This window comes from Tympanuchus pallidicinctus, unplaced genomic scaffold (assembly GCF_026119805.1).
Source record: "Tympanuchus pallidicinctus isolate F22 unplaced genomic scaffold, pur_lepc_1.0 scaffold3, whole genome shotgun sequence".
Lineage (NCBI taxonomy): Eukaryota > Metazoa > Chordata > Aves > Galliformes > Phasianidae > Tympanuchus > Tympanuchus pallidicinctus.
In genome coordinates, this window is record NW_026294747.1 from 72,262,382 (window position 1) to 72,282,374 (window position 19,993).

The 19,993-nt window shown below is 37.7% G+C and overlaps 1 protein-coding gene across 27 annotated transcripts in view; it reads left to right on the forward strand.

Annotated features, from left to right (window-relative positions):
* Positions 1-19,993, forward strand: part of PARD3 (par-3 family cell polarity regulator) — a 424,256-nt gene that overhangs the window by 312,586 nt on the left and 91,677 nt on the right. For 25 of the 27 annotated variants that reach the window (XM_052692876.1, XM_052692872.1, XM_052692868.1 and 22 more), the window contains one exon: positions 10,874-11,131. The exons of the other annotated variants lie outside the window; for them this stretch is intronic. In XM_052692876.1, coding sequence (XP_052548836.1) covers positions 10,874-11,131 — 258 coding nt within the window. The remainder of the gene's footprint in view (positions 1-10,873; positions 11,132-19,993) is intronic. 27 annotated transcript variants of the gene reach the window in all.

Genomic DNA, 19,993 nt, shown 5'->3' on the forward strand with positions numbered 1-19,993 from the left:
TTTAAACAAAGCTCCTCATATTCTTTAACTGCATTTTGTAAATATATGGATTAAGATTATAAGATATCACATTAAAACTGTATTTTCTCTGTTATTCTTCCACAGAGATTCAAGGCACTGTGCTGACAAGGACTGGCCAAGGCCCTTGCCATATTTTTTTGGTCTCTATAATATTCTTGAGTTACAAATTCGGTGAAGGTGTCTTACAGATCATACAGGTTCAGCACTCTGTTAAGTATAACAGTTTTAATAAGAGCACTAATTTGCAGTGTTCCACTTCTCCTGCCAAGAGTTTCAGGACAGGGCAATAGTCTGTCTTCTGATGTTCCATAAATCTTGCTGTCAGCACTAGAGTGGCTGTAGCGAATACTTATTTGAGAATGAAAATTGTTGTAGCGTAATTACAAACTTACTGAACATGGCTGCATCTTTGGTGCTGAGTGGAACTGAACTGAAAACCCATCAGATTTTCCCAATGGCACTGCAGGAATCTAACAATAAGCTGCACTAAAAGCTCTCTTTGTTCTAATTTTTAGATAAAGCAGCAATTATTTGACTAATCAGAAAGACCCCTAATGGTGTATTCACAACAGGCAGACAGGTCCCGTCTGCACACCACAGCTGGACCTTGTCTTTTGTAACCAGTTACTAGTCTGCTCCTCTTAATGGGTTATAACAAACCTGGTTCGGTGTCCGGCCGTGCTGTAGACATATGCTGTCAGTCAGTACTGCAAGCCAGCACGGTTTTAAAAACGAACTCTGAAAGGTGTTGTGGGTGTTAATTTTTGGTTCTGAGCATATAAAAGCTATATTCTCTATGGGTGGTTGTTTTGTTATTTTTTCTTTCAACTTCAATGTATGAGATTCATATAATCCCTTACTTTGTTGTAAGGTTTTTCATTGTGATTTTTTGTCATTTCACACTGTTTCTTTTTCCAACTTTAAGATTTGGTTGTTTCATACTTAGCACCAGGAACACAGAATAATGGACCCGTCATTGAGCTAGTGGCAGAATTTCATATTCGCTTATGCTACTGTACCAGCTGGAGAAGGATGATGCTGGATAGGGTCAGCTCAACTGACTGATGACAGTATTGTAAGCAGACCTCTAGTTACTGCTTGCAGAATCTGTGAATGACTGATTTGATATGTGCTATGATATATGGTAGCATTTGATATACAGTATGTTGTTTTCATTAGTGTTTTGCACATATGAGAACAGCTGTTCTTTACACATCCAACTACAGAATTCAAATGCTAGCCAACAGTGCTGTTTGCTGATTAGTTCTCCAGTTGGAAAAATGCTGCAGGGAAAGCAACAGCCCAACAAAACCCCTATAAGAGAGGAAGACGGTGCTCTTAGAGTGAGGACAGTTTGAAGCAGGAGCTCTCTCAGGTGTTTTAGCAGTAGTTGAATCTTTTTATCTGCTTCATTAGTACTTCAGTCCAGCAAAAGATCTGATGGAAGATTAGAGCTACATTAATATAATGACTGGGGATCTGCCTCATACCAGCTAATCTGCCCAGTTTCGGAAACCAAAAGAAATTTGCTTTTCTTACTGGCAGCAATGATGTTATTTGATGCAACTTGCTTGCCAGCAGGATAACAGCTGTTTGCTCATCTGAGTGATCCTCCATTCCTGGGGCTGCTGACCCCAGGATCAGACATGAAAATTACAGCAGAAAATTGTAGTCTTTGTAGTGTTTGATTTGGGGATGGAAGGACCTGCTATTCTGCCTATGTACCCGATACATTTAGTTCTGGTGGAACAAAAAACTCAGCAGGTATACTCTCCACCCCAAAGTGCTGCAGACTATCAGCTGTGTAGTCTAAAGCTCGATGGAAAGGGTAATTTACACATTTTGTGTTTATGTGCATAAAAGAAAAAGCCAGGATTTTGACTCACTTACTCTAAGGTCCAAGGAAGCAGGCTTGAGACACTCTGCAGGGTGGGGTCTTCACTTTGAAAGACAAAGGATGAATCAAGATAAGGACAGGTAGAGGTGAGGTGCATGGACTCCACCAGGTTAGAAAAAAAGATTCTAGTGACACCTTTATTTTCATCAATGTCACTTGGTTTCCAATGTCTGTTTGCACTTCATCTGCTTATTAATGTAATATTTATCTCCTGCATTTTTTTACTTGTTTACATCTTCATTTGTATCAGCCTTCTTAACTATGAGTCCTTATAAAAATTTTTTTCAATTTATTAGAGCACTTACAATAATCAATTTTGGTTTTTCTCCCCACTACATCCCTCCCAGGTTGAAGCTCATTAAAGGTTTTTGAAATTCTCAGGGGTCTCTTCCGCATGTTGAATTTGAGGAGGGGGGAACTGCAGGGAGACACTTAGCACTGTCACATTTTCTAATTGGTAGATAAGCTGTGATTGTTGGAGGAGAAAGAAAATTAAGACTGTCTGATTGTGTGTATTTTTGATGTATTTCTTTAATTTCAAAGTTGGTGGACTTTTTTTGTTTGGTTGGTTTTTTTAATCTAGTCCCTGTTATATTTCTCTGTTCTTGTACAAACATTACATGGAAAATGCATGTGTATAAAATTTCTGTAGAAGTTGTACCAGAATTGCTAAGTCACTGCTTGAAGCAGTGATTGAGCACCTGGTGGAAAGGCAGGGCCAGCCTAGGGGAGCTCAGCTGTTTGCCATACACCTGAGTGACCAGAAGGGTTGCAGCTAGGATCCACCCCTTCCCAGACCTCATTTAAGGGTTGGCAGTAGAAGTAAGGGTATCTTACTTGTGATCTCTGTTTACTTGAGGTCTTTTGAAGGTAAGCAGCTTCTTTTCTGTATTTCTGTGCCTGTAGCTGTTCTATTTGGGCAAATCCTCATTTGCTACAGCCTAGAACTTTGCTGCTCTGCTGTCATGATTGTGCTTTCCCTCACATTATAAAAGTGCAGAATTATACATGGGTTGTTCCAGAAGTAATGCCTCCTGTTAATCTATCTGGAAACTACAACAGATATGAAGAGCACGATAGCACTATTTCATAGAGTAAATTCTCAGTTACAAAATGTTAGCTTTTTTCAATGTAGTTACTATCATTAGTTATGCATTTTTACCAGCAGTGACCAACAGCATGCTGTGCTCATAAAAATCAGTAGCACTAGAGGTGACCTGCTGTGGCTGCTGCTGAAACGCACTACTCACTGCCTCGCTGTGCGCATCCACTGTTTGATTTTCATAATCATTCAGCAAGTTTTCATTAATGTAAGTGGGCACGTATCAGATGCTATTTTGTTAGACTGTCTCTCTGCTGCTATTTCTTGCACAGTGACAAAATGGAATGGAATATCAGTGGGAAGGCTCAACCTCTACTGCCACACCATCAATATCCACCTCTCACTTTAAGGGCTGCCATAATAAAATAGGAGGCGTTATTTTTGGAGCAGCCCTTGTATAGCTGGAGGAGAGCTCATGTTGCTTTTTTGAGGTAGGATCTCCAATGTATGCATTTCCTGCAAGATGTATATTTCATCCAGGATTTGAGGTTTGGGAGTTGTGGAGGGAGGTTGTGGTGCTTTGTTGTTTTTTTTTCCTCAGTTTTATAATGACATACTTAAAAACTTCCTGTGGCAGTCTGTTCTACTATCTTTTTAATTAGGATGTTCCCCAGCCCACAGTGTCTCGTCTTTGTCATTCTTGCTGCAACTTAAATACACGATATTTGCATTACATATAGAAAACACGATATTGTTTTCTCCCTTATGTATTAGGCGACTGCTGTTATGTCCCTGCTGCCTTTTCCACAGCAGTTTGACATTGCTGACTCAGGAGTGTCTGTCACTCGCTAGAATTTTCAGATCCGTTCCTACAAAGCAGCTCCCAGGCTTTTACCTTTCTTTTTGTATACTTAATTATTCTGTGTAAATTACTTTCTATTTCCTGTTGTTAAAATAAATTTGCATTTTGAATTCTGCTCTGTCCTTCAAGAGCATTTCAAGTTTCAATCTTGCCCTCTGTTTTTCCTTCATTTGGGTTCTGTGCGGATTCAGAGGCATCCTAATTAATAATGAAAATACAAAGTAAATTCAGAGAGGGATCTATGCAGAAAATGTCTCAATCCATCCTGCTGCTAAGAGCTGTTGCTCTCTAGATGCTCTATAGGAACTAACCTGCTCAACGTATTGCTTCTTTCTGTTGCTGTTTTTCTTAGCCTGATATCTGCTACTGTTTCTCCCCTATTCACAAGGCCTTTTTGCTGAAGGAAATCAGATTGGCTTGACCACATCTGTTCTTGATAAATTTGTGGTGGCTATTGCTTGCCCCTTTATCTCCTCAGTGCTTACCAATAGTTCGATCAAAGTTTCTCAGGGGGTTGGTGTTAAACTGATGAGTCAATAATTCTTTTGCTCCTCCAGGGGATGTTTGACTTTTTCTGGTCTTGCAGTACTTCAGCTGTCCTCAATAGTTTCTCATGATAACTGAAAACGGTCTGAGACTATCTAAGACAGTGGTGGGTGCAGGATGAAGTTAAACTAGCTTAACCAGCCACCTGGTTGCTATGAACCATTTAGTGAAGACACATGAAGGGAAAAACTAACAAATTAAGCCTTTCGTATCCTCAGCATCATTTGTTAATTTCATTCCCTCAGTACTGAGCAGGGAAGAAACCTTTTCCTTCCTCTTCCATCAATTGCTAATACAATTACACAGTGACTTATTGTATCTTTTAAGCTCCCTGCTATTTGTATTTCACATTATGCCTTGGCCTTTCTGATTTTTGTCCTTGTATTTTTGTGATAATCCGTAGCAAGCTGACCACATTTTGTGTGTGTTCCTTTATGTATTCATGGAGTGCAGCCATGTCTTAGCTAGCTGGATACACATGTATGTACAGGAGATATGGTTGAGGTGTTCATTTATTAACTTGGAAAAGGTTGTTCTTAAGTTTACCTTTTTTGAAATACTTAATTATCAGGGTTTTTTTTACTTAATTTGTGTTCAAGTTTTGAATAAAGTGGGAGGGCACAGGAGGAAGAATAAAAGTCTCTCATGTTTGCTTGTTACCCACAGTTGGGTAGCTTGTTGCTGCCCATGATCACTCATTGTCCACGGTGTTCTTTGAGAATGATTTCCCTTAGAATCCAGATGGTTTTGCTGAGACATGGCTATAACTGTGATAACTGACTAGCTCTAATAATGGTAAGAAAAGCTAAGTGTCATAAGCAGGTTCAGAGGGAAATCAAAATAATGGCTATAATCAAGGTACCCTCATTAGAAGAGCAGTTGTCAGAAAAATTCTGCCTGGATCCAGAAAAAGGTCAAAGGAAGATATAGAGCAGAACAAGCTCCCATATTGACTTGATTGTCAAAAATTAGGAAAAGGACCGTTAAAGCCCTGAAGGCGTCTGGGGGGAGAGGGAGGAGGAGCAGTGAGACCTGGCTTATTGCTGGTGTGCTGTGCCCACAAGGTATTTCTCTCTAGCAGAGGAGGAAGGGACATGTCTGACAAGATCTGGCTTCTGGCCAATGCACCTTCTGACCTCTTTATTAGAAACAATATCTGGCAAAAACTGGACCAAATGCTGACATCCCATCCGACTAACTTGAACAAGCTGACTGGCATTATAAATGTGCTGTTTTTCTTGGTTTTTAATCCATCATAGAGAGGAATACCAGTCTGATGGCAGAGGAGCTGAGAACTGTCAGTGGTGGATGACTTGTCACTTAGCTTCTGTTCTTACACAATGCTGTTTCTATGCTTAATAAGCATTGTCAGCCGCCCCACATATGTGCAATTGCAAGCGTTCAATACTGATTTTGTAAATCAGCGAGCCTCAGTGGAAAAGACTATGTTGTGGATAATCACTTGGGCAATCACCGAGTCCTGGCAGCAGCAGGATGATTAATTGAATTGACCAAGCAATTGCACACCAGAGGCTGCAGCCAACTTTGTTTCAGCTCTTAGGGGAGGACATTGCTGCCTGTGCAACAACTGTAAAGTACTACCTGTGAATACCCCTCCCATACTGTGCTTGTCAGTTAAGAGTAGCCAAATTTCAAAGGATCTAAACAAATCATTTAGCAAATCCTGCACCACCTCAGCTATTGTCACAGATGTGGGTTTTCCACTGCTGGAAAAAGTTTTGTTTCTACAGAACTGATATGAGCATTTGGCTCAGATTTGTCTTGCGGAGTGGTACAGTTGATCTGAGCTACCTGGCTAACTGCCCCTTACAACAGAGGGTATGCAGTTGATGCATTTGTTAGATTTGAAGGATTTGGTTTCTCTGATCACGAGACATTTCCCTGCTGGCTGAACAGCTCTGTAGCCCCCTTCTCCCCCCCCCCAGGCAGTGCCCTGCTGATGGAATGTAGGCCAGGTCTACCAGGAGAAAGAAACATGCTGACAACTGTATGTGGGTATCTAAAATGCCAGTTGCCTTCATCTGAAATCCCACTCACAGGTTTTGAGAAAGGGAACAAGATGTCTGCTGTTTGTTGGGGACAGCAGAGCAAAAGCTTTCTATTTCTGTGACCACAATCTCACGTGCACAGGAATCGCTATATAATGGGTATGTCTGTCATTACTGGATTAGCTTGCAATAAAAACCTTGTTGAACAACTATAGGAAGTTCTGCAGCTAATAATATTGTCATTTGAAACAGTTATCTTTAGCTTCTGAATTGAATGGCGCGCAAATGTGTGAGGATAATTTATACTTCACTGAACATTATAATTTGAGTATCAAAAGAACGACATCACGTTGATGGCATTCAATATTAACACTTCAGCAAGAGGGGTTTAAGAAACTTCTTGGGATAGTTTCTGTATTTTTGGAAGTTCCATTTCTTTTAAACACTGCGAAATTGATCAGTAATTTTTGCAAAACTCTTTGAAGATGGAGATAGTTATATAAACTTTAAGCATTGTTAAGCCCATATTAGGTTCATAAAATAAATCCTCAAAATTAGCTGATCTGGAACTTCAGACGTGCATTTTTATTGTGTCTTGGAATACTGTTTGGTGAAGACAGTTTAATACAGATATCTATACTGTGAGCCTGAAGCACTCTGAACACTTCTCCGGATAGTGGATTTCAATAGCAGGAGCACTTCTGATTAAGGCTGAAGTACAGAGCAAATTCCAGGTTCTTGTCTGTGCTTCAGTGTGTTTACATAATCACTTTAGTTTTTCCTACCATAGTCTGCATGGACACGTCCCAAGTGTGCACTTAATTTGGTGCATGCTAATGGACAAGTTAAGCCACACTGTGCATACGGATGCAGGCAAGGAGGGGGCTCTACATAAAAAATAATATGGAGTTAAATTCAACTTAAATATCAAAATATGTTTTTATATAAAAGCTATTAGAATTGGACAAGGAATAGAGTGATGTTCAGCTACTAGCTGGTGTTCCTTTCAAGAATGTATCTACGTAATTTTTTGGTGGTTTTATTTCTTTAAGTTTGGAGTCTGTGCTTAAATATATTATGTATTGAAGAAGACAAGCAGAGCTGTACTTTAAACAATACATAAAAATTAATCAGAATACCTATTTTTTGTCATATTGAAGGAATTCTGGTTTAGAATTGACTCAGCAAATTCATTCAGAGAAAAAGAATCAGCACATTTTGGATGTCAGTACAGATAGAAATCTTGTAAGTCTCACCTTTGAGTCACCCCTTGTAAATGCTATTTTAGAGGGTTACTGAATTTTGGTTATAATTAGCAAGAAAATGTATAATGTGTTTAGACTCTGATTTTTAATACTGTGTATTAACACAATTTATAAGCAATTGTAGGAAATAATTCTAAAAAAAATCCCTGGTAGATGTGAATGTAATTATTTGGATAACACTTCAACAATCAGTTCACTTCCACTTGAGTAGGAGTAAGTATTCTTCATTGAACCATGCGTGGGAGAATCTTAATGTTAGGATGCAAATGATGTTACTTATGAGTTCAAGTGTATTAAATAGCCAATAAACAGATACATGAGAATATTTCATTAACAATGAAACTGGGGGCACTGAAGTCTGCACCTGTAGAGAGTGGAGTAATGTTCATGGTCAAAACTAGATAAGTTCACCAGCACATACCATAACAGTCAGTAAGAGGAAGGTCAGCATCACCAGTTATCACCAGGTAATTCATTTTTATGAGCTCATCAGGTTATGGTTGTTTGTTTTTTGGTTTGTTTGGTGTTTTGTTTTGTTTTGACTGTATTTCCTCACACCATGTCTTTGCTATATTGTCAGATTTCATATTTTACTTGTCTGAAGCATTTTTTCCCTCAAATTGGTGTCAGTCATTGTTCAGGTATTTGGCAACACACTGACCACTGAAAATAAAATGAAGTGCTAGAATTTAGCAATATCTTGAAAATTGTACATTTCATTTGCTTTTTCCATTCAGAAGACAAATATTAGTGGGTAAATATGTTCTGCTACAGGGTAATTGACACAGAACTACAAATTAGAATTGCAATCTGCAGAGAGATCAGGTCAATTATTGCAGGTCTCCTTCAGGCCTGCTTTTCCTCTGGAATACAGGACAATGTAGCATATATCTTTGTATTTTAAAAGCACGTGTGCAAAAAACAAAGTTTAAATTTGAAATAGATTTGGTGTTTAAGGCTGAATCCTTTGTCAATGTAAATTAAAAAAAAAAAAAAAATAGTAAATCCTATTGAACGTTGATGAAACTGGGAAATTGCAGAGGAGCATTCCATCAGCTGAATAGCATTGCAGTTTTCCTGTCCGTTTTTCCCCTCTTAAAGTAAAAAGCAATCAGTAAAAAAAAAAAAAAAAAAAGCAAAACTTGTTTGCTTAATTAAAAAATTGTTAAATTTTCTCAGATTGCTCCTATTTGCGTTTTCTTTCCGGTTGGATGCTTGTTTTCCTTTCCAATGGGACTGAGTACAAGCTGGAGTTGTGGTGTACAAGTCAGTAGTAGTAGACATAAAAACAAAGAGTGAAGCTGAAGTACAATTCAGGCCTTCACATGAATCACTGAACCACCAGTGCAGCTGTTACTGGCTGTTGAAGAGAGTTCTGTAGATCAGTTTGACTCCCAAAACAGTACCCTTGCTCTGTACTTGTGGGTTTTTTTTTTTTGAAGAAAATAGATCTGCCTGTCCGTGTTACCCTTTTATTCCATTCTTTTGTTACCAGGATCTCTGTTAGCATAGAAAGCACAATTTGCTTGGGGCTCAGTTTGGTGAAGACATTTTGATTTAGACTTCCCCATAGAAAGCTCAGAGCAGGATTCTCATGCATACACACAATTGGCTTTTGTCATTTGACTTATCTCAGTGTCTATGAGATGTCAGCATAGGGCTGGCAGATGTGACAAGAGCCTACAAGAGCCCTCCTTGTCTAGCAGCGAGGGGTCTGGTAGGGTGTCTGAGGGCTGTCAGATGCCTAAAGCTCCCTGTGCTTAAGCAGCTAAATCAAAACTGGCAAGCCAGGATCCCACAGGAGTCCTACACAGCACTGTAGGTCTCATGCTAGGACACACTGACAGCTACAGAAGAGTTGTAACTCCTGGAAGCCAGCTGGCAGTGATGGAGCTTGCCAACATGTGGCTCATGGAGACTCACTCACCTGCTGCAGGAGACTGAAGTGTGATGTCCAACTGTAACCAGAATCCTACCCCTTGTGTGTCTGCTTTTCTTTTTGCAAAGACTCATCTTGAACATGATGTGGCAAAGACAAAAATTTCCAAAAAATGCTGTGGTAACCTAACTCTTAGATTTTCCTATTTTCAGAAGAGGCAAGGCTTGCTTTCAAAGGATTCAAAGGCTTGAAGCAGGCTGTTAATCGGTTAGCAAGCAGGGGGGTGCCCAGAGCTGTGGTCTGAATGGATAGATATTGTCACACTGCGTGTCTTTATCTATTAGATGAAAAAGGAACACATTTTGCTAATGGTAGGGAGGAGACTGCTGAGTGCTTCATTTTGCGATGATGACAGAGCATTAAATCGGTCTGGGGAGACAGTTTTGGGGGTGCATGTTTTCTTCAGTTCACTAAGCATGTGTGGAATACATCAAATTTTTTAAAATACTAATGAAACTTTGAAGCCCAAATCAAATTTTAGTAATAGGTTTATGTGCTTTTGAAAACTTGACCTGTGCTCAGTTTATATTTGTCAGATTCCTAAATGCCGTCTGTTTTTATTTGTCACTTTTGGTCATGCAGCTAAACAAATGCACTTAGATACCAAATCCCAATAGAGCATCACCTTTCACTTGTGACTTTTACATAAGACAAATGTTAGTACTTTCTGTGAAGAAACTACCTAGTTTTAGGAGGTGACAGGTTCAGTTTATTTATATTTTAAATAAAACATGCACATTCTGAACAATTTATACAAGGAACGGCTTCTGCTGTTTACTGCATGCATACATCCTTAAGTGTGTGCATGTTTTAATCTTAGATTTTTAAGGTTTGGAAACATAAGTTTTATACTGTTGGGCCAAGAAAGTACATTAAAATTCATCCCTGAAGGCAGGTGTTAGCAGCTCTATATCTGTCAGATTTTGTTGGAGTACCATGCAATATGAATGATGTCTGGCCATTCTCAGGCAAGTCAAGTAATAATGTAAAGTTCATAGGATGCATAAAACAACAGATTAAACTCTGACAATTATGGCTAATCTTTTTTTTCCACTTTATAATGAAAGAATAAAATAGATAATCAGCCTTCTTCCTTAAAGCACGCTATTGTGGGGTTTTTTCTTTTAAGATCTAGACTTTAGTCTCCAGTGTACAAGTGAGACTCCGTGACAAACTGAAACTGGAAGCACAGCAATAGTCATCACTAAGATGGGCTGTCCAAAGTGTCTGTTAGCTGCTGCTTTCAAATGAAGGGGGGAGAAATTAGTTTCAGCCTTCTTTTAATTTTTCAGAATTCAAGCAAAAACTCGGGAATTTCGAGAGAGACAAGCTCGTGAACGTGACTATGCTGAGATACAGGATTTTAACCGGACTTTTGGCTGTGATACAGACCCAATGTATGCTGGGATATCTTCCTATGACTCGTCTTCAAATAGCGGCACAATAAGTCTGACCAGCAGACCGCAGAGCCCGAGGGAAGGACAGACAGTTGAAGCCTTGTACGCCCAAGTGAAGAAACCGTGGAATTCTAAGTCTTCACCTGTAGACAGGTAGGCAATAGACAGCAACCACTATGCTTTTACCACATCCGCCCTTGTAATGCTTGTGTCATGGGAGATTACAGTGCATCAGTTGGGAAATCAGAACTCCATTTTTTATTAATGGCTTTTTAAAAGCCTTTATGTAGAAGAGTATTGAGCTCCCATAAATCAAATGGTAACAGAATGGAATGTGAAGTTTTTTTCCTGTAGACTCAGATTTTTCTTTCTCATTCTTCCGATGGTTTTGAGTTCAAGATGTTTGGGATAATTCATTTAGAATTTGTGATATCACTTGGCTTATTAGAACTCTAACATGACTGTGGAATGCAGTGTTTCCTACCTATTCAAAGCAGTTATATTCTGTAAATATTTCTGTAAAGTTCTTACTACTTAAGCAAAAATAGATTAATGGTTATCTGCATTCTAGTTCTGTGGTTCTGAACTTCAGTCTAACAGGTGGAACTTCTTGATAAAATATAGACCAACCTCCAACTTTTTTGTCAGGAATTATGTTCTGGTTTTGGGTTGTAGCTTATGATCTATACTTTTCCTTGAGTTACATTGTCTGAACTTTGTCATGCTTGGCCTTATGCTGAAATCAGGAAAATTTCTGGTTTCTGTTGTGGAATTCTGTTGATGGTTCTGTTGATGGAATTTTGAAAAGCTGAAGCTAAAACAGGCATGCAAGCTAACGTAAAGTAGAAATAACCAAAGGCAACATTCACAGCTTTTTTGTACTTCAACAATGAAAATACATCTGTTTCCTTGGCTGACGTCTATGATGTTGAAGTTCTGCATTTCTTCAGTTGTATAAAAATGAACATTGAAATCCTACTATGGGAGGTGCTAACTCGTTCAGAGAGCATTAGTTTTGCTCACAGTAAAGCCACTTGTCATTTTGTTTTCTGCCCAGTTCTTCCTGGAAGAAAAAAATTAACTTTCACTTAAATGTGCAGAACAACATCTTTGTTTACTGTGCTTGAGATCTATAAGGAAAGCAGCTAAACTAATTGTCTGAAAGGTTTCAAATGAGGACTGAGTGACCCTTTTTTTTTTTTTTTTTTTTTTTACAAGTTCCTTTACATGATACTGGGAAAAAATAAGTTGATTACCTTGACAGTTAAGGATATTTCAGTTTCATACCTTTCTATTAACATTCAGAATCACAACTACCTTTTTATTTTCTCACTCATACAGTTATTCTGTATTGCACTGTCTACTTTTTGTATTAAACAAACCTAGTTTATATTTTGCAGATGAGTATTTTATTTCAGTGAAGAAAGCAAAATAATTTCAAAAGCAGACAGCTTGATCTGTGCTTTTGAAATTTTACGTTCCGTAGCCTTACATTGATAGGCGTTACTATGTTCAAGTACCTGACATTTCAGGACTTTTGTTATTTTGGAAATTGAGATAGCTTGGTTGGATATGGCTTCCACGTGGTGCCTCTTGCAGCTGTTTTTGTTAGACCAAAGGCAGTGTTTCATGCCTGAGTTGAATGGCATCAATGTCACATCAACAAAAAAAAAAGTTCTTTGATGCAAACCTGGTGCAGTGAAATATAAGACCTGTGTGACCCAGCTAACTCTGTGTGATTGCTGATAAAAGAGCCAGGAGAGAGTGAATAAAACCAAAGATAATGGTGTGCTGAGGGAACCTGATGTTAATGATAAGGGTGGGATAGAAGAGCAGCATGACAGTTCTGTGCATTCAGGCTGCCCTGCCAGAACCCAGCAGCACTGAGGGCCCCATCGCACACAGCTTGGTCAAACTGGGACCTAAGGCCCAACCTGGCTGGAGAGAGGCAGGAGATGCAAATTGAGAGAAGAACAAGAAAGGCAACTCCTGGTTTAGTGATAAAGGGATAGTATGAGATGCTTGACAAGCATCACCTGAGAAGAAATAGGCAGTTCACCTGGAAAAAGATTATTATTTACTACTAGTGTCCTTTGAAGTATGTCTGGGGGACTGAGGTGTGAGCTCATGGCTGAGCAATCTTCGCAAGGCTCTTCTGTCTTTCATGACTTTATCTTGGAAGTATTAAAGATCTGTATACTATATTCCGTGAGTGAGATGCTTTTTAGCTAAGATGTCACCCTGTCTGTAGAATGCCTGGCTTTTCACTCCAGAGGCTCCTTTGCCACGTGTTCCTTATTGTCTCTTTCTAGCAGTGAAACCTTCCCATGACATCTCATCATGTCCCTTGCCGTAGCAGTCATGCAAGTGCCTCTTCATGAGACTCTTCTTGAGGGAGCTCCTGTCTGTGCAGGAGAAAATGTCCTCAAGAAATTTGAAGAAAAATCATTGGTTACAGCTCTGCATCCTTAAAATACTGTTTGTGTTAGCATTCATCTGCAGTAAGTGTTCTTTTCCCTCTGTTTTACCCCTTTGCCCTTCCACCCCTTCCTTTCCTCTGCTTCAGAGGTTACCTAAATAGCCCTTTCCAGCCTTTGTGTATGGGAAGAGGAATTTCTAGCAGTACATTGCTGCTCACTGAGCTACTCAGAGCTGTTAATGTCCAGGCTGGCTCAAATCTTCAGCACGTACATAGTAAAAGCAGCATTGTTTATATGGAAAATGTTATTTCTGTTGCAGTTTGGTGCTAAGTGCCAAACAAAATTTGACATTTAAATATGTCCAAAAGATTATTTGAAAGTCACTTACAGAGAGACCTATAACAAGATGTCTCATAATAGTTTGCATACCACCGTTGAGCAGATGACAGATTTTTCTTTAACTTGTAAGAGAATTACTGCATCTGCGTGTGAGGCCTTTGTCAGGTTTTGTTTTTCTTTAATGTTCTTTAGATTTTTCTTATTTTCATCAACACATGCCACCAACTGACGCAAATTTAACTGTCATGGCATATGGATGATAGCAATGTGAAGGACTACTATGTGAGATCCTGTATCAGAACGATGGATAACAATGGATTTTTTCACAAGTTTGATACTCTATTATGATGACAACTACTGAGTGCTTCACCCAGTGATGATACCAACAACTGATCAGGCAGAGATCCCCAAGTCATTTTGTGATGTGATTTGAAAGCTGGATTGTCCTTCTTTTCTTTCTTGAGTGTATTTAATATTTATAAATATAATATTTATAATATATATATATAAATATTATATAAATATAATATATATATATAATATATTTATAATATATTATATTAATATTTATAAATATAATTAATATATGTCCATATCCCTAGGACAGTAACTGACAGGTAGAACAAGACAATAAAAAGATTAAGAAAATGGTTATTCACTGATATTTTTGTCCATTCATTTCCCTAAGTGAAAATGAGCTGTCTAATGCCATTCACTCAATACAAACTTGCACATCAATGTATGCGTGGAAGTAACTCTGCTTCACCCATCTTACCACCTGAGACTATAAATAAAAAAAGCCTGTAAATGGTAAATTTTGAAAGTTCCTTTTAGGACTTGGAACTGTTTTAGAATTGCTTCAGTGCAGACTTAGGTTGCATTAGAATTAAAGAGATCATCAATGGAGTTTGGTTGCTTTCTTTTCTTTAATGTATTTTTGTTGTGTTTTTTTTTTTTTTTTTTTTTTTTTTTTTTTTTTTTTTACCCACTGATAGTTATTATTTGTTTAATACATAATTAAGTATGGAAGGTTCTTTATTTTGAGTTTTTTATGTAATCCATATGTAAGTGTAGTTCCTGTGAATCTTGAAACACATTTAGATAATTCCAGTTACATAGTCATAGCAACTCTTTCCAGTAGCACTAAGGAAGTGTTTTCCAGTCTTGTTCCTAAAGAATTAAAGCAGAGTCTTTCCCTTACAGCAGAGCAGTTTACCACTCAGTGGAAATGAAATCCTAGCAATAAATAAATAAATAAATAAAATATTTTGGGAGTGGTTAGTCATCAGTGTAACTGCGTATCCATCAGCTGCCCTGGCTACTTGAGCTCCATCCTACGTATCAATAACTTACAGAGACAGACTGCTAAGCATTTCTTTCACTTTCCAACTTTTTATGTTACCATTAATGGAGCAAAATTTGGGTGCAATGTATAATCTATGTATATTTTACAGTACTGGGAAGAAGTATCTTGAGAATTGTGTTCTTGTCAATAAAGCTTTCAGTTTATTTTATTTGAGAAGTGTTTCTAAGTATGTTTTGCATCATACAGAAGAGAAGCTGCACTACTGATCAATAGTGTTTTTCATGTAGATGACAATGATGCTATACAATGGGGTTTTATAGTGATCATCTGACATCCACAGTTGAGCAGTATGTAGATAGACAACTCCTAATGGACATTTACTGGTTGTCACTGTGTAATTTCCCACCAAGAGTGCATTGTCCTGAAATATAATTGAAATAAAATAGGCACTGTGCTGCTATAAATCTAAATAGCTTGAAAATAGTAGGCTAGACTCCCGTGGCTTGCTGAGGACATTTTAATGGAAACATAAATACCATAATCATAAGCTTTTTGCATGCATTTTACCATTAAAAAGAAAAAAATAAATGTTCATTTTAGAATGAGAGACCTTTATGAACTGGTTCCTTTTCTATCAGAAGTGGAATCAAGTTATGTCAAAGGAATATGAGGGAAGTGAAAATCACCCCAGTTGCTTTAAATGTCATCTGTTCAGTGCTAAGAGGCAAAAATGCTATTGTTAAGATCAGGCTGCACACTTTGCTTACTACTTGCCCAAAAAACAAGGGGAGAACATTTTATTTACTTGTTAACTTCTATTTACTTGGTGTTACGGTTTTGCTTAAATTGGCACAAAAGTAATGAACCTTGGATGCTGGGAAGAAGCATTCTAATATAATATAATATGTAAAAAAATGCAATAAGAAGACGTCATCTTTCTAGTGTATGTAGAGTGATTTTTAGCAACAGCGAAACTGGTTGTGAAAACTATGAAGTACTATATTGCAATGCCTGGATAAATATTTGTTAAAAAAAGCAAGGCATTTGTGCAGCTATATTAAACTTCTTTATTAGTAGTGTCAGTCATAGGAGAGTGCCTAAAGTCTGTGGAATCATTTATGCATAGAAATCTGAGCTTATTGCCAATCCCATAATAGATGAAGATATGCATTATTACTCAGAACGATGCATCCCATAAGTGTTAGGCTGTTTCTTTTTTTTTTAATAAAGAGATTTTCAGATAGTTCTTGAAGTTGACTTAAGGAGCAATGCACAAGCTGTAAACTGTCTAAGCAATGACATTTAAAACCTACAGAGCTGTTCAAAAGACATGCAGTGTAGGTTGACCAAGATAACGGTTAAGCTCTTCTGTCCTACTAGTGTTTACTTCTGTTCATTTATGTGTAAGTGTTTTACTAAGCCCCTGTTTGTTATGCAAGCTCCCGAAGCAACTTCAGAAATTAACGGTAATAGGGTTTAAATCCTTATCTTCCAGAGAGTGTCACCCTTCTGCAGCATAACAAAGCTTCATTCCTGTGAGAATCAGGCTTCTGGAAAGACTTTTTCAGCCTAGGAAATGGTATATGTGCCATTAAGGGATCATCAAACAGACTTTCCAAGACAACTCTTGGGAGAGCAGTGGGTTAACAAACTATTTGCAGTTCTCTCATATGTAAAGTAGAAAACGATACTTGCAAGTCAGTGTAGTATTTTCTTCCACTCTGATAACCTGGAGAAGGATTAGTTAGTGCCTCTGTGAGACTCTTCATGGGGTTTAATTTCACTTCAGCACTAACACATTAGTTTTTTTTGTTCTTCTACCCTTCATGCGATCAGCTAGTAATCTTCACCCCCAGAACTTCCTGAAAATTAGCTGCATCTGTCATACACCCATGTATTTAGAACCCAATGAACAATATTAACATTGGCATTTTATTATCTTAGGTGGTTGTTTTCTTTTGTTCTTCCGTCTTGATTGAATATAAGACAAGTTTTAATATAAATTCATGAGGATTTATTTATGTGGACTCCCTGTTGTGAAAGTATGCAACTTCACTCCCTTGTTAGAGTTACCATTTCGGTGGAGTAAGAGGCAGACTTAGAGCGAACTCTATTCAGGTTCAGGACTCTGGAAGTCCTGTGTTCGTTCTTTTTTTTTTTTTTTTTTTTTTTAATAGATACCAAACACTGATACTGTTGTGAGAACCATGTTTTTTTCCATTTACCACAACCTCACTTAAAGTCTGGTATTTTTGCTTCCTCTCTTCTCTTCTTGCTCTGTAATCTAAAGCATGAGAGCTGTTTGTTTGTTTTTACAAAAGCAGCAGACATTGGTACCTCTACAAATGGCTGCACTGGGAAAATGCTTCGAAAGATAAGAAGGAATTGAACTTTCCACTCCAGGTTACAAAACAAAGGGGTGAAGTGGGGTCCACCAAAGGCTGACAGTCCTCACTGCCCTTATTCTGAGAGACAGCCTGCCAGCACTCTTTCCTGTGGTGGTATCTGTTTGGTTTTGTAATTTTCAATTAATCATTTTATTGCTTGTGCAAAAAAGAGAACAGCCTTCAAATGGGAGGAGGAAGCATTTAATTAAAAAGAAGAAAAATATATATATATATCTGTGTTTAAAATAAAGCATGTTGTAAAACTGAGAAAAGTCAGTGTCTCAAGCCTTTAATTGTGACTTGAAACTGTAGTCCTAAAACAAGGCTAACGTGAACAGCTTTGTTTCCCACTAATACCATTAATGAAATGTGCAGTTCTTTATTCTGAGGAAATTTGGGGGAATATCTGAGGATGCAAAGCTGAAAAAGCGAAGGCTCACCAGTTTCTTAAATTAAGTGCTTTGATCCTACCTGTCTAAACTTTTTAATCTGTTCTTTGCTGGTCCTGTTAACCAAAGTTTGTATTGCAAACTGATGTTATGCAGCACTTGAGTGTTATGATTTAATACTTTAAATTTGTTGTTGCTGTTGAATGTGGCCCTTTTTAGAAGGAGTATAAAATTATGGCACTTCTATCTCTTATGTACCTCCAGTTAGCCCATCTGTTCCACTTTGGTGAAAGACTCAGACTTCTGCTTTCCAATCACTTAAAAAGCTAGGGCTTTGCATTTTTAGTTGTCTTATTACTGGACTCTAAAGACTGAGTATGGGGAGATGTAGTGCATTCACAGAATCCAAAGCCTCCACAAAATGTAAAAATGGAAATTGGCTCTTCAAATTAATGTCAATTGATGGTTTCAAAGTGAAGTATGAGTTAATTGTTATGCAAGTTCTTCTAATCAGACCCTATCTACAGATTTGTGTTGAGGGGGTTGTGGTTACTTTTTTAAGAACGACATCTATTTTACAGATGACACAAACTATATTTAGCTCAATTGTTTATCTTTGTGGCCAGTCTCATTTGTTTATGTGACTAAATAAGTATCCTGAGTATGGTCGAAGTAGTTTGTCAGTGGAGGAAGTGATGGAATCCAATTGTGGAAAGGAATCCTCTGCAGAAAATATCAGGAAGTAGAATAACATCACTACGTGTAGGTTAGCAAGTGTGCATGTGTTAATGTCTTCTGATATCTTATGAACTCATTGAATGAGTGTTTACATAACGTTTCATACAGACAATCCTGAAAACTGAGAAACTGCTTGAAGATCTCATTTCATTGTGTTATTGGGTGGAAAGCTAAAAACTAATGCTTTTCAGCTCTTCACTCAGCAAACAGTATTTATTACTCAAGTATTACACTTTGTAGCATATGGTTTATAAGGTGTTTGAAGTTTTATTCCTTAAGGCTCAGACACTATGATATGAAAAGTTAAAAGTTTCTTGCATGACTTATTTTATATGATTATGTATTTCTGGAAAATGTTGTTCTACCATCAGATTTATTTATTTGCTGTAGACATTTTTTTTTCATTCTGTAAAATACTTGTGACATTTAAATAGCTTTTCAGTCTGATGTATTCATAGAAGTCTTTCTTATGTGATGGAAATATGAAATATTATTATAGTAAATAGATCACATATCTGTAAGGGATAGGGAGTTTCATCTGCCCTGAGTTTAGATGGTGTTACAACATATCAGACTTAATTTATGAAAGCAAAAGCGCAGATTTTGTTTCATTTCAATTCATGTGTATGGTTTTGTGACACAAACGCATGGCATGCCTGAGTTCCTTCGCATTCTATAATGGCATGTCTTCTGTGTGCAGCAATTCAGCCTTGATTACAGCCTTTCTTCCTTCAGTCCCAGGTTTTCCTTTAAAAGGATGCAAGTACAAACTAGGATGGAAAGAGAAGGCAGTATTACTACTACAAACATTTTAAAAAGCAATTAGAATCCGTACCACTGAAGGGATATGAAAAGTGATGTCTTACTTCTAATTTCCAGTTATCTTTGGAAAGGGAAATTATTTGCCGAAGACCACAGTACCACAGTACCTGGCCTCCTGGGCAATAAACAGTCTCTGACCTGGCAAACAAAGGAGACAGAAAATAGTAACATAGGCCTTTGTTTTCTGAAATGTATTTTATGGCTTGTTAATAGTTGCGATATATATCATGGGGTATTTTGTGCTGTAGAGGGAACGAGCAGAAGCTGCCTGCCACTAACAGATATAGCGTAAAGGAGAAAAAAAGAGGAAAAAAAGAAAAAGAGGAGGTTATTCTATGCATTATGTTTCACATTGTCTTAAACTGTACTGTGTCTGCTTGCTTAAGATAAACTTTGCGCATATTTGCTAAAATGTTTTTAAATTAACCAACATGTTTCTAAGGATTGCTAAATGCCCATCAAGGAATGGAGGGATGCATTGAAGCTATTTTAATTAGCAAAGTGTGATTTAAAGGTTGCTAAAATCAAAAAGAGCTTATTCATTTTTCATCAATAATCACTTTCCTTAATATTTCATCAAAACCTGCTGATTCGGAGACCACCTTCTGGGCTTC